This window comes from Myodes glareolus, chromosome 16 (genome assembly GCF_982192425.1).
Source record: "Myodes glareolus chromosome 16, mMyoGla1.1, whole genome shotgun sequence".
In the NCBI taxonomy this organism is placed as follows: Eukaryota; Metazoa; Chordata; class Mammalia; order Rodentia; family Cricetidae; genus Myodes; species Myodes glareolus.
Window position 1 is genome coordinate 8,312,501 of NC_142041.1, and position 16,507 is coordinate 8,329,007.

General features: G+C 44.0%; 2 protein-coding genes across 12 annotated transcripts in view; one reads left to right on the forward strand and one right to left on the reverse strand.

Moving 5' to 3' along the window:
* Asph (aspartate beta-hydroxylase) overlaps positions 1 to 13,613 on the forward strand; it is a 181,710-nt gene extending 168,097 nt beyond the window's left edge. For all 10 annotated transcript variants that reach the window (XM_087897068.1, XM_087897073.1, XM_087897074.1 and 7 more), the window contains 2 exons: positions 287 to 420; positions 11,419 to 13,613. In XM_087897068.1, the coding sequence (XP_087753194.1) occupies positions 287 to 420; positions 11,419 to 11,569 (285 nt within the window). In that variant the 3' untranslated portion in view covers positions 11,570 to 13,613. The remainder of the gene's footprint in view (positions 1 to 286; positions 421 to 11,418) is intronic.
* The window catches only part of Clvs1 (clavesin 1), a 171,052-nt gene continuing 167,752 nt past the window's right edge, over positions 13,208 to 16,507 (reverse strand). For both annotated transcript variants that reach the window (XM_048420103.3, XM_085677023.2), the window contains exon 6: positions 13,208 to 15,563. In XM_048420103.3, the coding sequence (XP_048276060.1) occupies positions 15,476 to 15,563 (88 nt within the window). In that variant the 3' untranslated portion in view covers positions 13,208 to 15,475. The remainder of the gene's footprint in view (positions 15,564 to 16,507) is intronic.

Consider the following 16,507-nt stretch of genomic DNA (forward strand, 5'->3'; position numbering starts at 1 on the left):
AATTATTTCCCGTGACACAAGAGATGTCTCTTTTTCCCTTCACTCTTTAATGAAACATAATTTCATATTGTTGATGTCAAAATTTGAAGGTCGAAAGTGTTGAGCGTTATATCACTCGGTGGAAAATGAGAGTGCTTAGGTTTTTTTTTTAGCTCCTTCGCAAAGAAATAGGATGCGAGTGTAAATCCCTAGGGTTACCAAGACTCTCTCCTGTTAACTGATGCTGATTCTGCTGCTTCTCCACACCTTGATAAATGGATGATTGGATGTCATACACTCTGTGCAGATCAAATATTCCATCATGCATCCTGGAACTCATGTGTGGCCACACACGGGACCCACAAACTGCAGACTCCGAATGCATCTAGGATTGGTGATTCCCAAGGAAGGCTGCAAGATCCGGTGTGCCAATGAGACCAGGTATGTTTCCTTTGTGATTATCTGTTTCACCCATCAGTCAACAGCAAGTGTTCCTTATAGAAAGTCTGTATTCAGTGGGATCTGTCCATGTCTCCGTAGCCCAGGTAGACAGAAACAAAGTGATTTGCATATGATCTCTAGTCTGTGACCTTTGTGCTTTCTTGGGGTGTAGAGATGCCATACAGAGTCAGGGCAGGCCCCTGTCTTTTACCCCACAACCCTCTTCTGCCTACCCAGCCTCCTAGTTTCTTCTGGTGGAGAACCCTGTATTCAGAGTCAATCCACTGCCTTGAGCTCCCCACGTTCTGCCTTGTGCTTAAGGCTCCACAGCCTGACTTGTGCGTGTGTCTAGGAAGTCTGCCTCCTTGAAGAAACCACCCTGGGGGAGGTGTGCTCTGCTCTGGAGGTGACAGCATGGCTCAGTGTGTGACTGACACTTGCAGAAGCATTTCTGGCACTATGTGATCTTGACTAGTCACTTAATCTCCTGAAATCTCAGCTTCCTGGCTTGTAAAATTGGCAATAATGCCTACTTCGTCGCGTTGTGGCGTGGATTAAAGGGAATGATTCTAAGAGGCACTTAATCCTCCTCCTGGCTTCAGCAAGGCCACAGCAAACATTAGGATTCCACGAAGTGCTTGCTTCTTCTCTAATCACAACAGTTGATTCACCCTCTTGTGAACAAGCCACACTTGAAGGAGCCTCACAAGCTCTGTCTTTTGTGAGGAATTTTCTAGATACTTCTTTGCTCTAGCAGCTTTTAGTATCTATGCAAAGTATGTTAATTACTAAGATCCAGTTTCAGCTCATAAAAATAAGACCTGCTGGCTGATATCTTAGGCCATGTGCACAGTGTGTGCCTCAGTGGTTCCTGGCCAGCTATCATTGCTGTCAGCGTTCGTTAACCTGATGATCCTGCTGAAATGGAAGCTCCTAGAGGCAGCAAACCAAGATGCTGCCGTGTTCTGCGTTCCTAATTGTCTCTGATAGGGCACAGAATGGAGGGTAGGACAAGTGTACAATGGCGGATCACATGGGGCTTTTTGTTCCCAAATATACATGATCAGGAAGATTACAGAAAAACCCACGCTACATAGCCCGAAGGGAGCTCAGGTCAAAGGTTACAAATGGATCATTGGCCAGGACCTCACTTGCCCCTAAGATTTGGGAATCTCGCGTTGTGTTTTGTTTTGTGATTTAGTTGGCATGCTTATTTGTTTTTAGACAAGAAGGTTTTAGGTATTGAAAGCTGGGAGAACACATTCTAAAACATCTGTAAAATCAAAGGCGCCAAATCTGAGCAATACTGTGTGCTTCAGCAACCAGGAGTCAGAGCACTTGAAGAGGAAGGTGGGAGAGTGGGTGTGGCCAAGTGGGAGAGTAAGTGTGACCAGTGGGAGAGTGGGTGTGGCCAGTGGGAGAGTGGGTGTGGCCAGTGGGAGAGTGGGTGTGGCCAAGGCCAGTTCCTAGGGCTTCTAACACCAGACTTACTGTCTCCATCCACTTTCAGGGAGTTATTGTCTGAGGGGAAGAGATGGGATCAACAGCTATAGCTGACACAGTGGAACATTCCAAGAGGAAGGCTGTGATTGGTCCCAACCTAAGCAAGGCTCTTAGTTCATTCCACCAACTGGAAAACACTCCTCTGTGCTTTGCCTGGCATTGCAATGTCGAGTCCAATAATATAGATAGATAGATAGATAGATAGAGATAGATAGAGATAGAGATAGATATAAATATATCTTTTTGCCTGTGCTTAGTAATGGATGCTGAACTGGTAACTCAAAGGGAAACAATAGAAGACAGCAGAAGCAAGGCCAGGTTGGGAAAGGTCAAGCTGGCCCAGTCTCTGGCCTCTAAAGGCAGGAATGGGGCTTCTCAAATGGTGCAGGAGTGAGCAGAGGTTCCAACCAAACACTCCACAGAAGTCCCAGAAACCTGCTGCCTTCTCTTACACCATCCAAAACCAGACCCCTCAAACTGACACCCCTCTCTTCTTCTTCCTGTGTATGTCTCATTCTGATTTTTTTCCTTAGTCCTATGTTCAGTTCCTGTCAACTGGTTGCTTGCTCTGCCTCTTGACTTATGGTTGACTTTATTTAATCCTGTTTACAACATTCAGTCAGAAAGCTCTTGGATTTAAGCTGTGTGCTAAGGTTGAGCCACACCACAACTAGAAACAGGTTTTTCCAGTAAATAATGCAACCTCAGGGTTCACTGTGGTCAAACATCCTGCAACAGATCTCCTTGCCTGCTCGCATTGTGTGCTTGGGTAGACAACCAGACCCTCAGCCAGCTGAATGGCAATACTGCTCTGTTTAGCCTTTGATGTATATTATTGTTTATAAGATAGGATCAGGCTACATTCTCAAGGTGAGAATTTCAGATGCTAGAAGCAGCTGTGAAGTCTGAGATCACCTGTGGCAACTGCTTTTGGACTGTCAGCCAGCTTAGTAGCAAATTTGATCCAGAGCGGAATAAACGTGAACTGGTGGGTAAGTGTGCCACCAGCAAGTGGAAATTGGTTAGTGCTCTAAGGAGTGGCTAAGTTGTGTGGGCTTTGGGAATTATCCCACACCTCTAAGGGGCCATTCCAAACTACAGTAGAACTGTGCTAAGAACCTATGACCTCATGATTCCTCTGCAGACCAGTTATCACTGCCTGAAACCTAAAACAACACTGGCAGGTAGTCAGGAGAGCACACACTGGCATTAGTGACTAATCAGAGCTGCACACACTGGCCTTCGTGACCAATCAGAGCTGCACACACTGGCCTTTGTGACCAATCAGAGCTGCACACACTGGCCTTTGTGACCAATCAGAGCTGCACACACTGGTCTTTATGACCAATCAGAGCTGCACACACTGGCATTCGTGACCAATTAGAGCTGCACACACTGGCCTTTGTGACCAATCAGAGCTACACACACTGGCCTTTGTGACCAATCAGAGCTGCACACACTGGTCTTTATGACCAATCAGAGCTGCACACACTGGCCTTCGTGACCAATCAGAGCTGCACACACTGGCATTCGTGACCAATTAGAGCTGCACACACTGGCCTTTGTGACCAATCAGAGCTACACACACTGGCCTTTGTGACCAATCAGAGCTGCACACACTGGTCTTTATGACCAATCAGAGCTGCACACACTGGCCTTTGTGACCAATCAGAGCTGCACACACTGGTCTTTATGACCAATCAGAGCTGCACATACTGGTCTTTATGACCAATCAGAGCTGCACACACTGGCCTTCGTGACAAATCAGAGCTGTACACACTGGCATTCATGACCAGTCAGTGGTGACTGGACAAATAGCCATTCATTTTCTCACTGTATTGCTGGACAAATAAACAGTCCCTCGCTACATACATCTACAATTTATAAGATGTGGTTTTTCAGAATCTCCCAAGGTTCCAAGTAGGAAGTTATATAAAAAGTCATGCTAAAATAATTACATTAAGGAAAAAATTAATTTGTTATCTGCCGCACATCCATAGAACTTGTTGTTGCTTTGTTTTTAGAGGGTATCTGAGAAGGTGCATTAAGTCTTATGACTTTCACCCATTTTTCCCTCCCCCCAGAATCACAGATCCACAAAATCAGCCCCTGTTCCATTTCGTTGGCCATGAGGCTTTATTCACAGGTAGTCACTAGAGCCTGCCCCTCAAGGCCATACAAGAGGAACCCTTTTAGCCAGGTGGGCTGTTTTTCCTGAGGTTTGCTTGCTGTTGGATAGGAGCAATTTGTATCTGAGCAACCTGGCAAGTTAAAGGCATCTGTCTAGTGTGTGTGAGCCTGTTGGTTTAGTGCTATGCTCTTCCTACACAGGAGTGGAGTGTACACATGTGTGTAGCTACCCTCCACAGGAAATTTTCACCTCTGGTGAAAAGCGATTGTGTCCTGAGCTTCGGATTGCTGCAGGAATTGCTGGGAAGTTGGAAATCGTTGTCCTATGGTAAATGATGTGGATGCTGCCAGGGTCGGCCTCCGGAAGCTTTATACACCAGTCTTTGTTAGTAGGAGTTGAGAAGCAGTGAGCGTAGTTGGGAAGATACAGATCTTATTTCAGATTTTAGCATTCTGTATTTTCTTAAAAGCAGATTACTAACACTGAACTAACATGACCTGAGTTCAAATTCTTGCTTTCTTAGTTGGTGTGATCTTAGACAACCTGGCACCCCATTGTCTTAGCCACTGCTCTGTTGCTGTAGAAAGACATCATGACCAACTCATAGTAAAGACAGTGTTCAACTTGGGGCTTGCTTACAATTTCAAAGATTATACTTATTATAATTATGGTGGGTAATATGGTGGCATTCAGGCCCAGAGATAGAAACTAGACCTGACATGAGTCAAAGCCCATGCCCTTCCAGTAAGGTCACACCTATTCCAACAAGGCCACACCTCCTAATCCTTCTCAAATAGTGCCACTCCCTGATGATTCAGCTTTCAAATAAATGAGCTTCTGAGGTGCCCCTTCTTATTCAAACTACCAGGAGTTAATCCTGAGTTTCCTTATACGCAAAGTGGGAATAATAAACCCCTGTTAGTGTGGAGCCAACGCCATCTATAGGAATACACTCAGAACCACAGTTGCAGCCACCCTCTGTGGTACACGCATGCATTCCATGTATTTGAGCCATTGTCACCCTTGTGTCTGGCTGCTGCAGAAGGGGTTCATCTGTCCTGTAGATTTTTCTGTGGCATCAGCAGTGGTTCTTGTCACCAAGACTATAAACTCAGAGGCTTTAAGGAGTTGGGAAGTGATGATATAGCCCCTGGAGGGTATGTTGGGCCATGGCTGGTGAAAGCATGGTGCACATGGGGCCTGGGCTTAGAAGAAATAGGCAAGAGTGTTTTCCCCGAGGCTTGCTTGTTGCAGAAGAGTAACATTTAGCAATTTGACAAGTTGAAGTTATACACATCATTATAGCATTGTGAGCATTAGAATTTATAAAGGCTGGGTTTTGTTTCTGAGCTCTGAACCCCCTTTTCCTGATTGAATGTCTGATCAAATGCCCGTAGGTCACCTCAGCATGGCATCCTCAGACACTAAGAATATCCCTAGGGCAATAATCTTGAGTTAAAGTACTGGGCTTTAACAGTAAACCTAAAGGATTTCCACAGTCTACAGAATCAGCCCGTCCTGAGCAAGTTCGTCATGTCTTCATGAAGTTCGTTTGGATAAAAAGCACAATTATGTTATAATTTTTGCCCGGTTCAGAACATTCTAGCAAAGCTCACTGACATTTTTGTCTGTAGGATTTTTAGGTGGAAAACTAAGCGTGTAGAGTCGTCACTAGCCTTATTAATATTGGTGGTAATTGTGTGACAAAATTATAGCTATTAAGTATGCCCTGCCACCATTATGTCATTATCTCTAGTTATAATTATAATAATTTGAGAAGTTGAAGGATTATGCAATATTGCTTTGTCTTATTACTGGATATTCTTGCATCTTTTGGCATATGAGGTGGGCCTTCTTCTTCCAATGGTCAGATATCCAAACAGTGAGCAGCATATTCATCCAGCCCCTGCCCCCCAAACTGTATCACCAGTCCTCACAGGACGGTGCTAGGGAGGCCCCTCCTAAGGCCACCCTGGGAAAACGTCCCTGTCTTTAGCTGCTTGTATCATAATCCTGTCATGACTTAGTCATATTTGTTAGAGTTTTTCTTGAAAAACAATGGCCAGGAAACTGTGTGTGTGTTCTACTAAGCCTCTGCTTTTCATTCAGAAGAGGTCTGTAGTCCTATAACAACTTCATTGCCCTTATTTTGGTTGTACAAAGCGTGCTTTCTTTCCCAGGCTGGTGAGATCTGTCCAGGTTAGCCCTGGGCCAGCTCAGGTGGAGACATGGCTTGAAAGAGGTTCTGCTGTTTTCCCCTGTGCCTCCTTGGAATAATTGAAGCTGCTGCTGTTGTTACTCCACCCCTGAAAGCTAGTGCAAGGGTAAAGGGCAGTATTTTCAGGAAAGGAGCTCCTGTATGTAATCACCATTGCTACTTTCTCTGGAAACAGAAAGTCCAAGGTTATATATAAGCCCAGCAGGATATATCGCCCTGTGTAGTTTTTATTTTGTGTCCTTTTTGATACAGGTCTCATTGGATAGCCCACACTGGCTTTTATCCTCACCATGTGGACCTTTTGAATTCATGATCATACTTCCTCAAACTCCCCCGTAGTCCTTTAAGGACTTAGAAGAGTCCATCCGGAGCTGTGAGATTGGTCAGTGCCTACAGGTGCCTCTCTCCAAGTCCAACAACTGTAGCTCAGCCCCCGGATCCATATGGCAGAAGAAGGACAACAATCTCCTTCCAATTGTTCTCTGACCCCATGTGCAGCTGAAGAATGGTTACAAGCACAGACACACAGACACAGACACAGACACACACACACACACACACACACACACACATACACACAAAACACCCCAGAAGTCAATGAAATATTTTAAAATGAATGTTTTTAAAGAAAAATTCAGTGCACAATCCATGGAAATGCCTTCCAGATTTTAGGTTTTTTTTTTAAAAAAAATGGTTAATTAGTGGCCCAGGCATGTCCAACCTTTCAACATTGCAAAGGCACCTTGTTACCTGTAGAATTTCTGCTCAAGAATCATGTGATCACGTTACAAAACTAAATCCTGCAATATTAAGTGAGTTGAAGATTTTATGTTAGGCTCAGTTCATTACTATCCTGGGACACGCGTGACCCACACGCTGCAGGTGTGACACACCTGGTACACATTTGACTGAAACTACTTGGAAAGCCATAAACAGTGACTCTGAAGTCATCACATGTGCAGTGGCCAGTATGTCCCATGGGAGCTGCTCTTTCTAACTCACAGGCAATGAAGTTAATGCATGGGATGATTAAGGTTTTTAAACATTCCTAAATCCTTGGTTTCATTACACCTATCAAAATATCCCAGAAAAATGTAATTTATGCGTCAGAGAGTTTTGTGCTCTTTTTGAATGACATGTAGACTTTTAAATGGCGCCCAAATTCTGTGGTGCTCAAATAGCTTCTAGAGCCCTTTGTCATTGGCATCTCAGATAGATTTTCAGTTTTCTCAAATTAAGTCAGATTTCATAATGAGTGAAGTCAAAGCTATTCTTGGTATTCTATTGTCTTGTCTTTATTTTCTGTTCTGTTCCCACGTGTGTTTCAGATGTTCTATTCTGAAGTTGAATTACTACCCTGCCCTCTTGTGGAGCCCTCAGCTGACAATACAAGCGTGAATGTGCTAAGTTCAGACGCTCCCCACTTAACGTAATAATAGCTCTGCATGTAGCAGTCCGACCTTAGGACTGGAAAGAAATGACACACATTCAATAAAAACTGAACTTGTGAGTTTGACCCTTTCTTGGGTCATCAGTTTGTACTAGCACCTTCTAGTGATGCTGGGACATCCTTTTCAACTTGTCAGCCATTCCATCCTTTGGGTGATCAGCCAAGGCTCTACAGTGTGCTCTGTTGCTGGAATTTGTTTGATATTGATTTCCAATAAATAATACTAGTAATCCCACACATTGGTATACAGTAGGCTTTGCATTAAATGACCTTGCCCAGCTTTGAGCTAATTCTCAACATTCAGAGCCTGTCTACCATAGGGTAGGCTACATCTTCAGTCTGGATGGGGTATTACATGCATTAGCCATTTGTGGGACTTTTGCTTGGTGATGGATTTATCAGAGCGTGAATCTTCCTTAATAAAGAAGCATCAGTAACTTGCCCCAGATCAAGTGACAAATGCCAGAGCCGAAAGGTTTTATTCTACTCCCTTCAAAGACCGTGATGTCCCACTGTCTTTGGATGCTTTTTGACTCTTTTCTCTCATGTGTCCCTTTGCCTTTCAGTTTTTTTTTTACTTAATCATGATAAAATGCACACCACAAAATTAAACATGTTAACCATTTTAAAATATATGTTTTATTGGCATTATGTTCACTTACATGGCACAATTATTGCCACCACCTATCTCCAGAATTTTATATCAAAATACTGGATTGTTGAGCACTAGGTCCATATACTGTGGAATAGTCCACAAGTCTCAAGGCAGCAAATGGATTAATAGAAATGGGTTAAATTGAGTTAGCCAGTAACAAGCTGAGCTATGGGCTGACCCTTTATACGTAATATGAAGTCTCAGTGTTGGTTCTTTGGGAAATGGCTGCTGGGACAGGAATGCTCTGCCTATAACCATACCCCATCTCAGCCGGACGACTTCCATTCCTCTTTAGTCTATGAGTGTGATCATTCCAGACCCTTATACAAGTGGAATCATACAGTATCTGGCCTTTAGTGGCTGGCTTGATCCACTTAGCATAATGCCCTTAAGATATGTCTGTGCTGGGCCAGGGGGTGGCTCACTGGATAAAAGCACTTGCAGTCATAGCTGAGGAAATCTCTGTGTCTTCTAGGACACCTGACACAGGGTCCAAATGGTTTTGCTTTTCATTCCATCCATTTATGGAAGATCCATTTTATAGAAGAAATGACTCCTATATCCAGTGACCTGAAAACCAAATTAGGTGTCTCCTAAGTAGTATTCTAGCTTAGAAAAAATGGGCAGATTGGAAATTAATCTTGTTTATATTCTTAGCTTCATCTGCTATGCAAGTGGGTTACACATGGAATATTTTAAACCAGTGTGACAGAGTGCTTTCTCCTCAGGGCCTCCAGCAGTACCATAGAGGAGAGCCATGTGATAATCAAAATCTAAATAGGACGCTAGTCTGAAGAGAAACGTGCCGCTGGTGGCTATGCAGTGCCTCCACAATCCACGGAAAGTTGTGAGCTGAAGTCTGTGACCTGGACTTATGCATAGATATCAATGTGAAGATATATGTCAGCTCATACTAAGCTAAATGCTGTCACCTTTTAAATGAAAATTTCTCTAGGATTTTTTTATTATTACTAAAATTCTACTTAAACGTTTAGAATTTTGTATTGTATCTTAGCCGAAAATTACAGTATACCAGGAACAGTGCTCTCGTAGGGACACATTCCTTGAGAACAGAATTGGTGTCATTTTTTTATGGCCCTGGATATCTGGTCCAGATGGTCAACAGCATCCCTGGCCTCTAGCCACTAGAGGGCAGTAGTGTACCCACACCATTTGTGACAAAGAGAACTGTTTATGGTAGTTTTCAAAAGGGGGGAGGAATTTAGGGGACTCAGAGAATAATAACTGACCTATTGGGGGATTTTAAAATAAATTTTCTAAGTTAATTAACTGATTAAAAAGTAATATTTACAATAAAAAGTTCAATCTGCCCTCCCCATCTCTCACCCACCTACCTGCCTATTCCTCCTACGGCGTGCCTCTCATCTTATAATCTTGAATTCAGCAAATATGTTGCTTGGCTGTTTTATACAGTTCCTCTGGATACAGGGGATACAGTGCTCCCTGAAAGGTTTACAGAGGACAGAAACATAGAATGGGCAGCCGATGACAGAACAGGCATTCATGACTGTGTGAAACCAAACCTGAAAAGAAAGGAAGCTAAGAAAAAAACAAAACCAGAAAGAAAAAAGAGAAAAAGGAAATCATCCCACTCCCTTCTCCTAAAATGTCTTAAGCAGAGAGATAGTCATTTTCTTGGTCTAGCGTTACCAGAGAAATTGAACAATGTCGGTAGGTGTGACGGACAGAGCTGCTGGACAGACAGACAGGAAGGATGAAAAGTGTCCAGGAGAGAACGTATCTCTGCTCACAGCAGCAGTTACAGGGCCAAGAAGGTGGGCACAGCTCTCACATCCCTTGGTGGATGAGCTAAACTCAGGTAAAGCCTGCAGCAGCCTCAGAGCAGAGAGAAGTTCTGGTGCCACGGTCGCATACATGAGGCTTATGGGGTGGGGAAGTGGGTTCCTGCCTGTGTGTGTACACACATTTGTGTCAGGGCAAATGCAGACACTTGTGTATACACATGTGTATTCCACATGTGTGTGAAACTCAGAGACGACCTTGAGTGTTGGTCCTCACCTCTGTCTTGTTTGCAACAGGGCTCTCTCTTGTTCTTTCCCCTGCGTACACCAGGTCAGCTGCCAACAAGCTCCTGGGACGACCCTGTCGCTCAGCTTCCCATTCCCCCGTAGAAGCACTAGAATTACAGATGCTCATGCTATGTGCCCAGCCTTTATTTATTTTTTTTTCTATTTTATTGAGACAGGGTTTCGCTGTAGCTTTGGAACCTTTCCTGGAACTAGCTCTTGTAGACCAGGCTGGCCTCGAACTCACAGAGATCCGCCTGCCTCTGCCTCCCAAGTGATGAGATTAAAGGTGTGCATCACCACCGCCCAGTTGTGCCCAGCTTTTGTGGGGTTCCTGGGAATGGAAACTTTGGTCTTCACCACCTAAAAATCTTAGCCAGTGTCCGGAATGACAGACAGGACAGCTGTGCAGTGGCTGACCTGGAAATTGTCTCATGTGCGAGCTATTAGGGCTAGATCCTGGTTCTCAACCTGTGGGTTGAGACCCCTTTGAGGTTCAAATGACCCTTTCACAGGAAATGCGTATCAGATATCCTGCATATCAGATATTTGCATTATGATTCTTTTACAGTAGGAAATTTACAGTTATGAGGTAGCAATGAAGTAATTTTATGGCTGGGTCTTCCTAACATGAGGAACTGTATTCAAGGATCACATCATTAGGAAGGTTGAGAACCGCTGTTCTAGATACTTGGTCAGCTAATCAGATCTGTTTTAAGATGGGATCCAGACTAAATGGAGGATATGATATAATGCCAGGATGTCCTGATCACTAGCCCATGTCCTTTGCGTGTCCTTTGTGCAGCGTGAGAAGACAGGTGTCCCTAATAAGAAGCTTGAGTTCTTAATCATTAATGCGAGACTATTACCAGGCTTGGTGACAGGGTCATATCCCATCGGTGGTCAGAAGGGGTCCTCCTGCCTATGAAACTGGTCCTCGGGGCTGTGAAACTCCCAAGGCTAATCTGACAAGCGCCTGTGTTTCTCCTCCAGGACGTGGGAAGAAGGCAAGGTGCTCATCTTTGACGACTCCTTTGAGCACGAGGTGTGGCAGGATGCCTCGTCATTCCGGCTGATCTTCATCGTGGACGTGTGGCACCCCGAGCTGACCCCTCAGCAGAGACGCAGCCTTCCTGCAATTTAAAAGGAATTGTCACAGCCTTGGGTGCGCTGCTGGGAAGCTGCCTCTCTGCTGCTCCTGAGGTGTGGAGATAGACGTTCAAGCCCCGTGACTCTTTCGTCCCATTGCCTTGCAGCTGAAGACCTCTAAGGTTCCTTCTGGATGGGAAATCGCTGGGAGGAGTATTTGCCTTACTGCAATTCATTTAGGAGGCCCCTTGCTTTAAGTCACCCATGGCAGCACTGAACTTCTGCCCGGGTTGAAGGGAAACACTTGGCTGTGTCTACATTGCTAGCCAAAGATATTTTTCTACATGGAACAGTGTGCACGGAGGCTATACCATTATGGAGAAACTGTGAACGAATCACTTTCGTTTGTAATTTTTCTAGGCAGTTGTATTTTTCTAGGTAGTCAAACTATTCTGTCACCATCTTCCCTGTGTTTCTGTCAACTTTGATGACAGGAAGTACAAATGTGTCCCTTCTGACTAAATAGTAATTCTCTGGTCAATTCAGATATATTCCAAAAACAAAAACAAAAACAAAAAACAAAAAACACTTGTGAAAAAGGCAACTTTATTTTGTTTTCCTAACATAAATGGGAAGTTGCTCCGGGATATATAAACTGTGCCAACCCTTGCCCTTGGATCTCTCTGTGTATCTTCGTTTAGACTCTGCGTCTTCTCCCATCTCTGCGCTTATCATAGAAATGCTATCAAGCTCTTATTCCTAAGAGCAACGTTTTCCCTTTGACGCTGAGCAAAGCCATGGAGATATATAATGTTGTAATACGACAATACCACAGACATCGGAGCTCAGAGAGAAGATGTAACATGGACGTGAACGTTCCCACTCGGGGTCAGGTGGCCAGATAGCCTGGACTCTTTGTCTTCTGTGCACAGGGCCTGGAATCTGCAATGGCCGTCTGATCTAGGTCCACTGGGTCGCCAGGAAGATGGCTGCTTGGTTTCTGAGAGTCTCCTCACAATTCTGTCCGTGTCGGAGAGCAGCGTAGGAAGTTCCCAGGGCTGCTAGGACCCTCCCCGAGGTGGAGCTGGTAGAGCTTGTTGAATTCTGAATTCACAGGCCATTTCCATCGTCCACACTCAAAAACAAGCCTGCCACCTAATTATTATTATTTTGAAACAGCGTTTCACATGTATGTTTGATCTGAGTACGGCCCGTGCCATAGGAAGAAGAGTGGAAAGTCATCTTGCTCCTCGTTCCAAAGATGAACAGTTCACCGGTAAAGCATCATTGTCTTTGGTTTTCCGTTTGACAGTTAAAGCTAACTCAAGCCTCAGAATGTAATGCCATTCATGCACTGATCTCCAAGCCAGTCGAACAATGCTGCAGACGTATTCCAGCCACATAGGTGGATAAAAACAGATGCATTCTTTTCATACAATGTCAAAAGAAGATGCTTTCTGAACCTCACTTAGCGAGCAATTCTTTGAGATTGGCATGGATCCTTTTTCTTTTAGCTCAAGGATACTAGCTTTTAGTAGGACGTTTACAAAATATGTGACCATTCATTAAAAAAAAAAAGGTACTTTTTCCTTCTTTTGCCAATGTTCAAAAATTCCTCTAAGGCATGGGAGAAAAATAGCAAATCATCCCCAAATTCCGGAAAAGAAAACAAACCCTCAGAAAAGAAAAGGTGTTTGTGTTCTTCAGTATTTATTAAATGGAGGAACTTACTGACAAAAGGCAATACAATTCAGTGTTCATGTTGTGACACTCGGCCGCCTATTGGGTTTGGTTCTCCGACATATTACATACACATAATGAAATGCAAACCATATGTTCTCACTGTTAAACTGTCACCTTACATTCATGTCATAAAATGGTAGAAATCAGTGAAAATTAGCTTTTGACTGAGTAAATATAACATGGTTTTTAAAATCTGGTCATTACAGTAGGATTCTAAATGTCGTCATGTGGAAGGCCAGAGGAACCGTTGCTGTGACACAAGTTGGCAATCGTTGACTCCAACAATATTTTGAGTACTTGGATCCCCACATTTGTTTTATAAACCCAAGCAATAAAAGATTTTTAATTCACTTTAATCTTTCCGTTCTCTCACTCGTGTCATGAGAAGAGAGTTTCCACCGGTGCCTCGGGAGACATTTTTCAGGGTTGGCATTTTATGATTCAGAAGGTCTATACCAAATGAATTGGTGTTTTTATATACGATGATACAGTTGTTTGAGAAATCTTTTAAATTCTGTCTCAGTTTTACTCCTTCAAGGTTGGAACATAAAAATAGTATTTGTTACTATTCTCTAGTAGTGAAAAATAATAATAAGCCAGTAGATCAACCGAGAAGGAATGTATGTCTAGAATGTCGTGCAAGGCTCAGGAGGGAAACACTAGCCTGGAAAGACAAGGTCCGCGTTTTGATCTCCAGCATGGGAAGGAGGAACGGAGAGAGGGATGGAGGGACAGAGGGACAGAAGGAGGGAGGAAGAGTCAGAGAAAAAAAAACAAAAGAGAAGGGGGAAGAGGAGAGATAGGGGAAGGATAGCAAAAGAGAGACACAGAGGGAGAAAGAGGCAGGAACAGAAGGTAGACAGAAGAGAGAGGTGTTCACAACTAGCCGTATTGTTTAGATGATTATGCCTGGTTGAAAGCTGAACTGGTTTCCTGTTTTCTTAGGTTGTTCAACTAACAAATCAACCTACCAAAGGCATAAAGTGTGAAATAGTTTACTAAGCATTATCAATCGAGATTTCCTTTTGGTGTTAAGCACTCTGGTCATATTAGTCAGTGCCAATGTCACACAGATAGATGGGGAAGAAGATATCTATGTAACTCAGCTGGTCTTGGGAAACATGGCACAAATAAAACATTCTAACCTTTGATGTCTGTTTTCCGTCTGACTTCCTGTGAGTAGGGATTGGGGTCCATTTCTAAGGAGAATGGATACAGACGTAGAGTGGTCTTTGGCATTTCATCTTGGCAATTTTTTTTTTGTCTTCTCTTAGCTCAGGACTTACATGTTAAGCCATCCTTGAGGCCCTTGCTGTGTGATAGACTGCCTGCTCAGGACCATTCTCCACAGTTCACAGGAGGGTGGGACTCAGTGCCTTGCTAGCACTTTCCTTTGCTGTAGGAACCCAAGGACTAACTTGAATGGGCTTATCAGTATGTGTTTTTTTTTTTTTCAATGAGTTGCCTGCTCTCTGTAGACATTCCCATGAATGCCTACAGGAAATCACTTTGCTAAGATGAAGCAGTCAGTTGGCCACTGCCTGTGTCTTCTTTAAATCCAATTCATGAAGTTAGCTGGTGGCCCAACTAACAAATCATTCTTTCAGGATATTTAAATTAAGAAGTTTGCCCACAGCCGGACCTGTGAGGTCATGCTCTCAGGCTGAGCACTTAGATGCTGGTGATGGGTTGGAACGTAAGTCAATAAAACAGGTCATTAGTGTAGCGACTATTGTCTTGGAGTTCTGCACTCCGTTACACTTGACATTGTCTCTGAACAGTTTCACACTGCTGTCATTATCTGGAAATGCATGTCATCTTAATGTGCAAACCCTGGAGAGGGTCCTTGTGTGACTCCTTAGAGTAACTGTTGTCCTAGTGTGTGCGCAGCCAATTCAGTCTTTCCCTGTGTGAGTGCATTTGCTACCATAAATGTGTGGGGAGGGAGAATCCTTTTTACACAGATGCCTCGCTTCATCCTCCTAATCCCTCCCTAAAACAAATTAATCGGTTAACTTGAGTTTGAGGAACATCCCTTCGATCTTTGTCCAGTGTGGGCTGCTCAGACCAATGGCTGCTGGCGGTCATGGCTGGGGAAGCAGTGGAGGACCTCCTGTCGGGCAGAGCCCGTGTGTCTGTAGGTCAGTCACCCGGGGGCTCCCTGGGCAGCTGCTCCACTGGAGGCTTGCGTGTGGGAGCATCACGCGGGCGACGTGGCTCAGTCCAGAGCCAGCAGGGGCTGAGTGTTCTCGTTTTCTCCCTTCTCGTCATGTTTCAGGGTCCCAGCTTCTACCACAGACTGAGATCTAACAAGAGAGGAAGGAGACACACATAATCACAGACAGTTCGTGCTGGTAGCGGTTGTTGTTCTAGAGAATCAAGACACGGAGAACAGCTACTTAGTATTTCCTTTTTGCTGTCTGTTCCCAAAAAATAAACACCACTTTATTTTTTGATATTTTTTTTCTGACAATTGAACTTAGCCATTCTGAGATTCTACCCATCAGCCTTTTGCTTCTGCTGAATCTGTCCTGTAGCTTTTTGCTGTCATATACCATAAAATGAGTATAAATTTCTGTGCTTGTGTCCAACCATCAAATAAAAATAAAGGTGATTGATGTAGGTGGGCCTTCTGTCTATGTGTTATTTTCATTGGTTAATAAAGAGACTGCCTAGGCCCTTTGATAGGACAGAAAATTAGGTAGGCAGAGTAAACAGAACAGAATGCTGGGAAGAGGGCAATGAGGTAGACGCCATGGAGCCAGCCACCAGGTCAAACATGCTGAATCTTTCACCGTAAGCCACCACCTCGTGGTGCTACACAGATTATTAGAAATGGGTTAATCAAGATGTGAGAGTTAGCCAGTAACTAACTCTCTAGAGATAACGGGCCAGGCAGTGTTTAAATGAATACAATTTGTGTGTTGTTATTTCTGGGGCTAAGCTAGCTGTGCAGGAGCCAGGCGGGATGAAAAGCAGGCCTGCCCGCAGCTCCTCACTACAGGTGATCCCAGAGACACAAAACCGCTAATGAGAGTTTTGGGTGTGCTTGGTGGGTGTCTTCACATTTTTTACTTTTATGAAGTAAAAATTCTTCATACTCTGAGCTTACCACTTTCACAGCCCTGAGAAATGGTGCTACTGTCTCCATTTTTAAGTGCAGGGAACAAATTAAAGGATCAATAGACAAGTAACTTGGGCAAACGATATGGCAAAGTGGAGAGCAAGGTCTGCTCGGTATAGCTCTGTC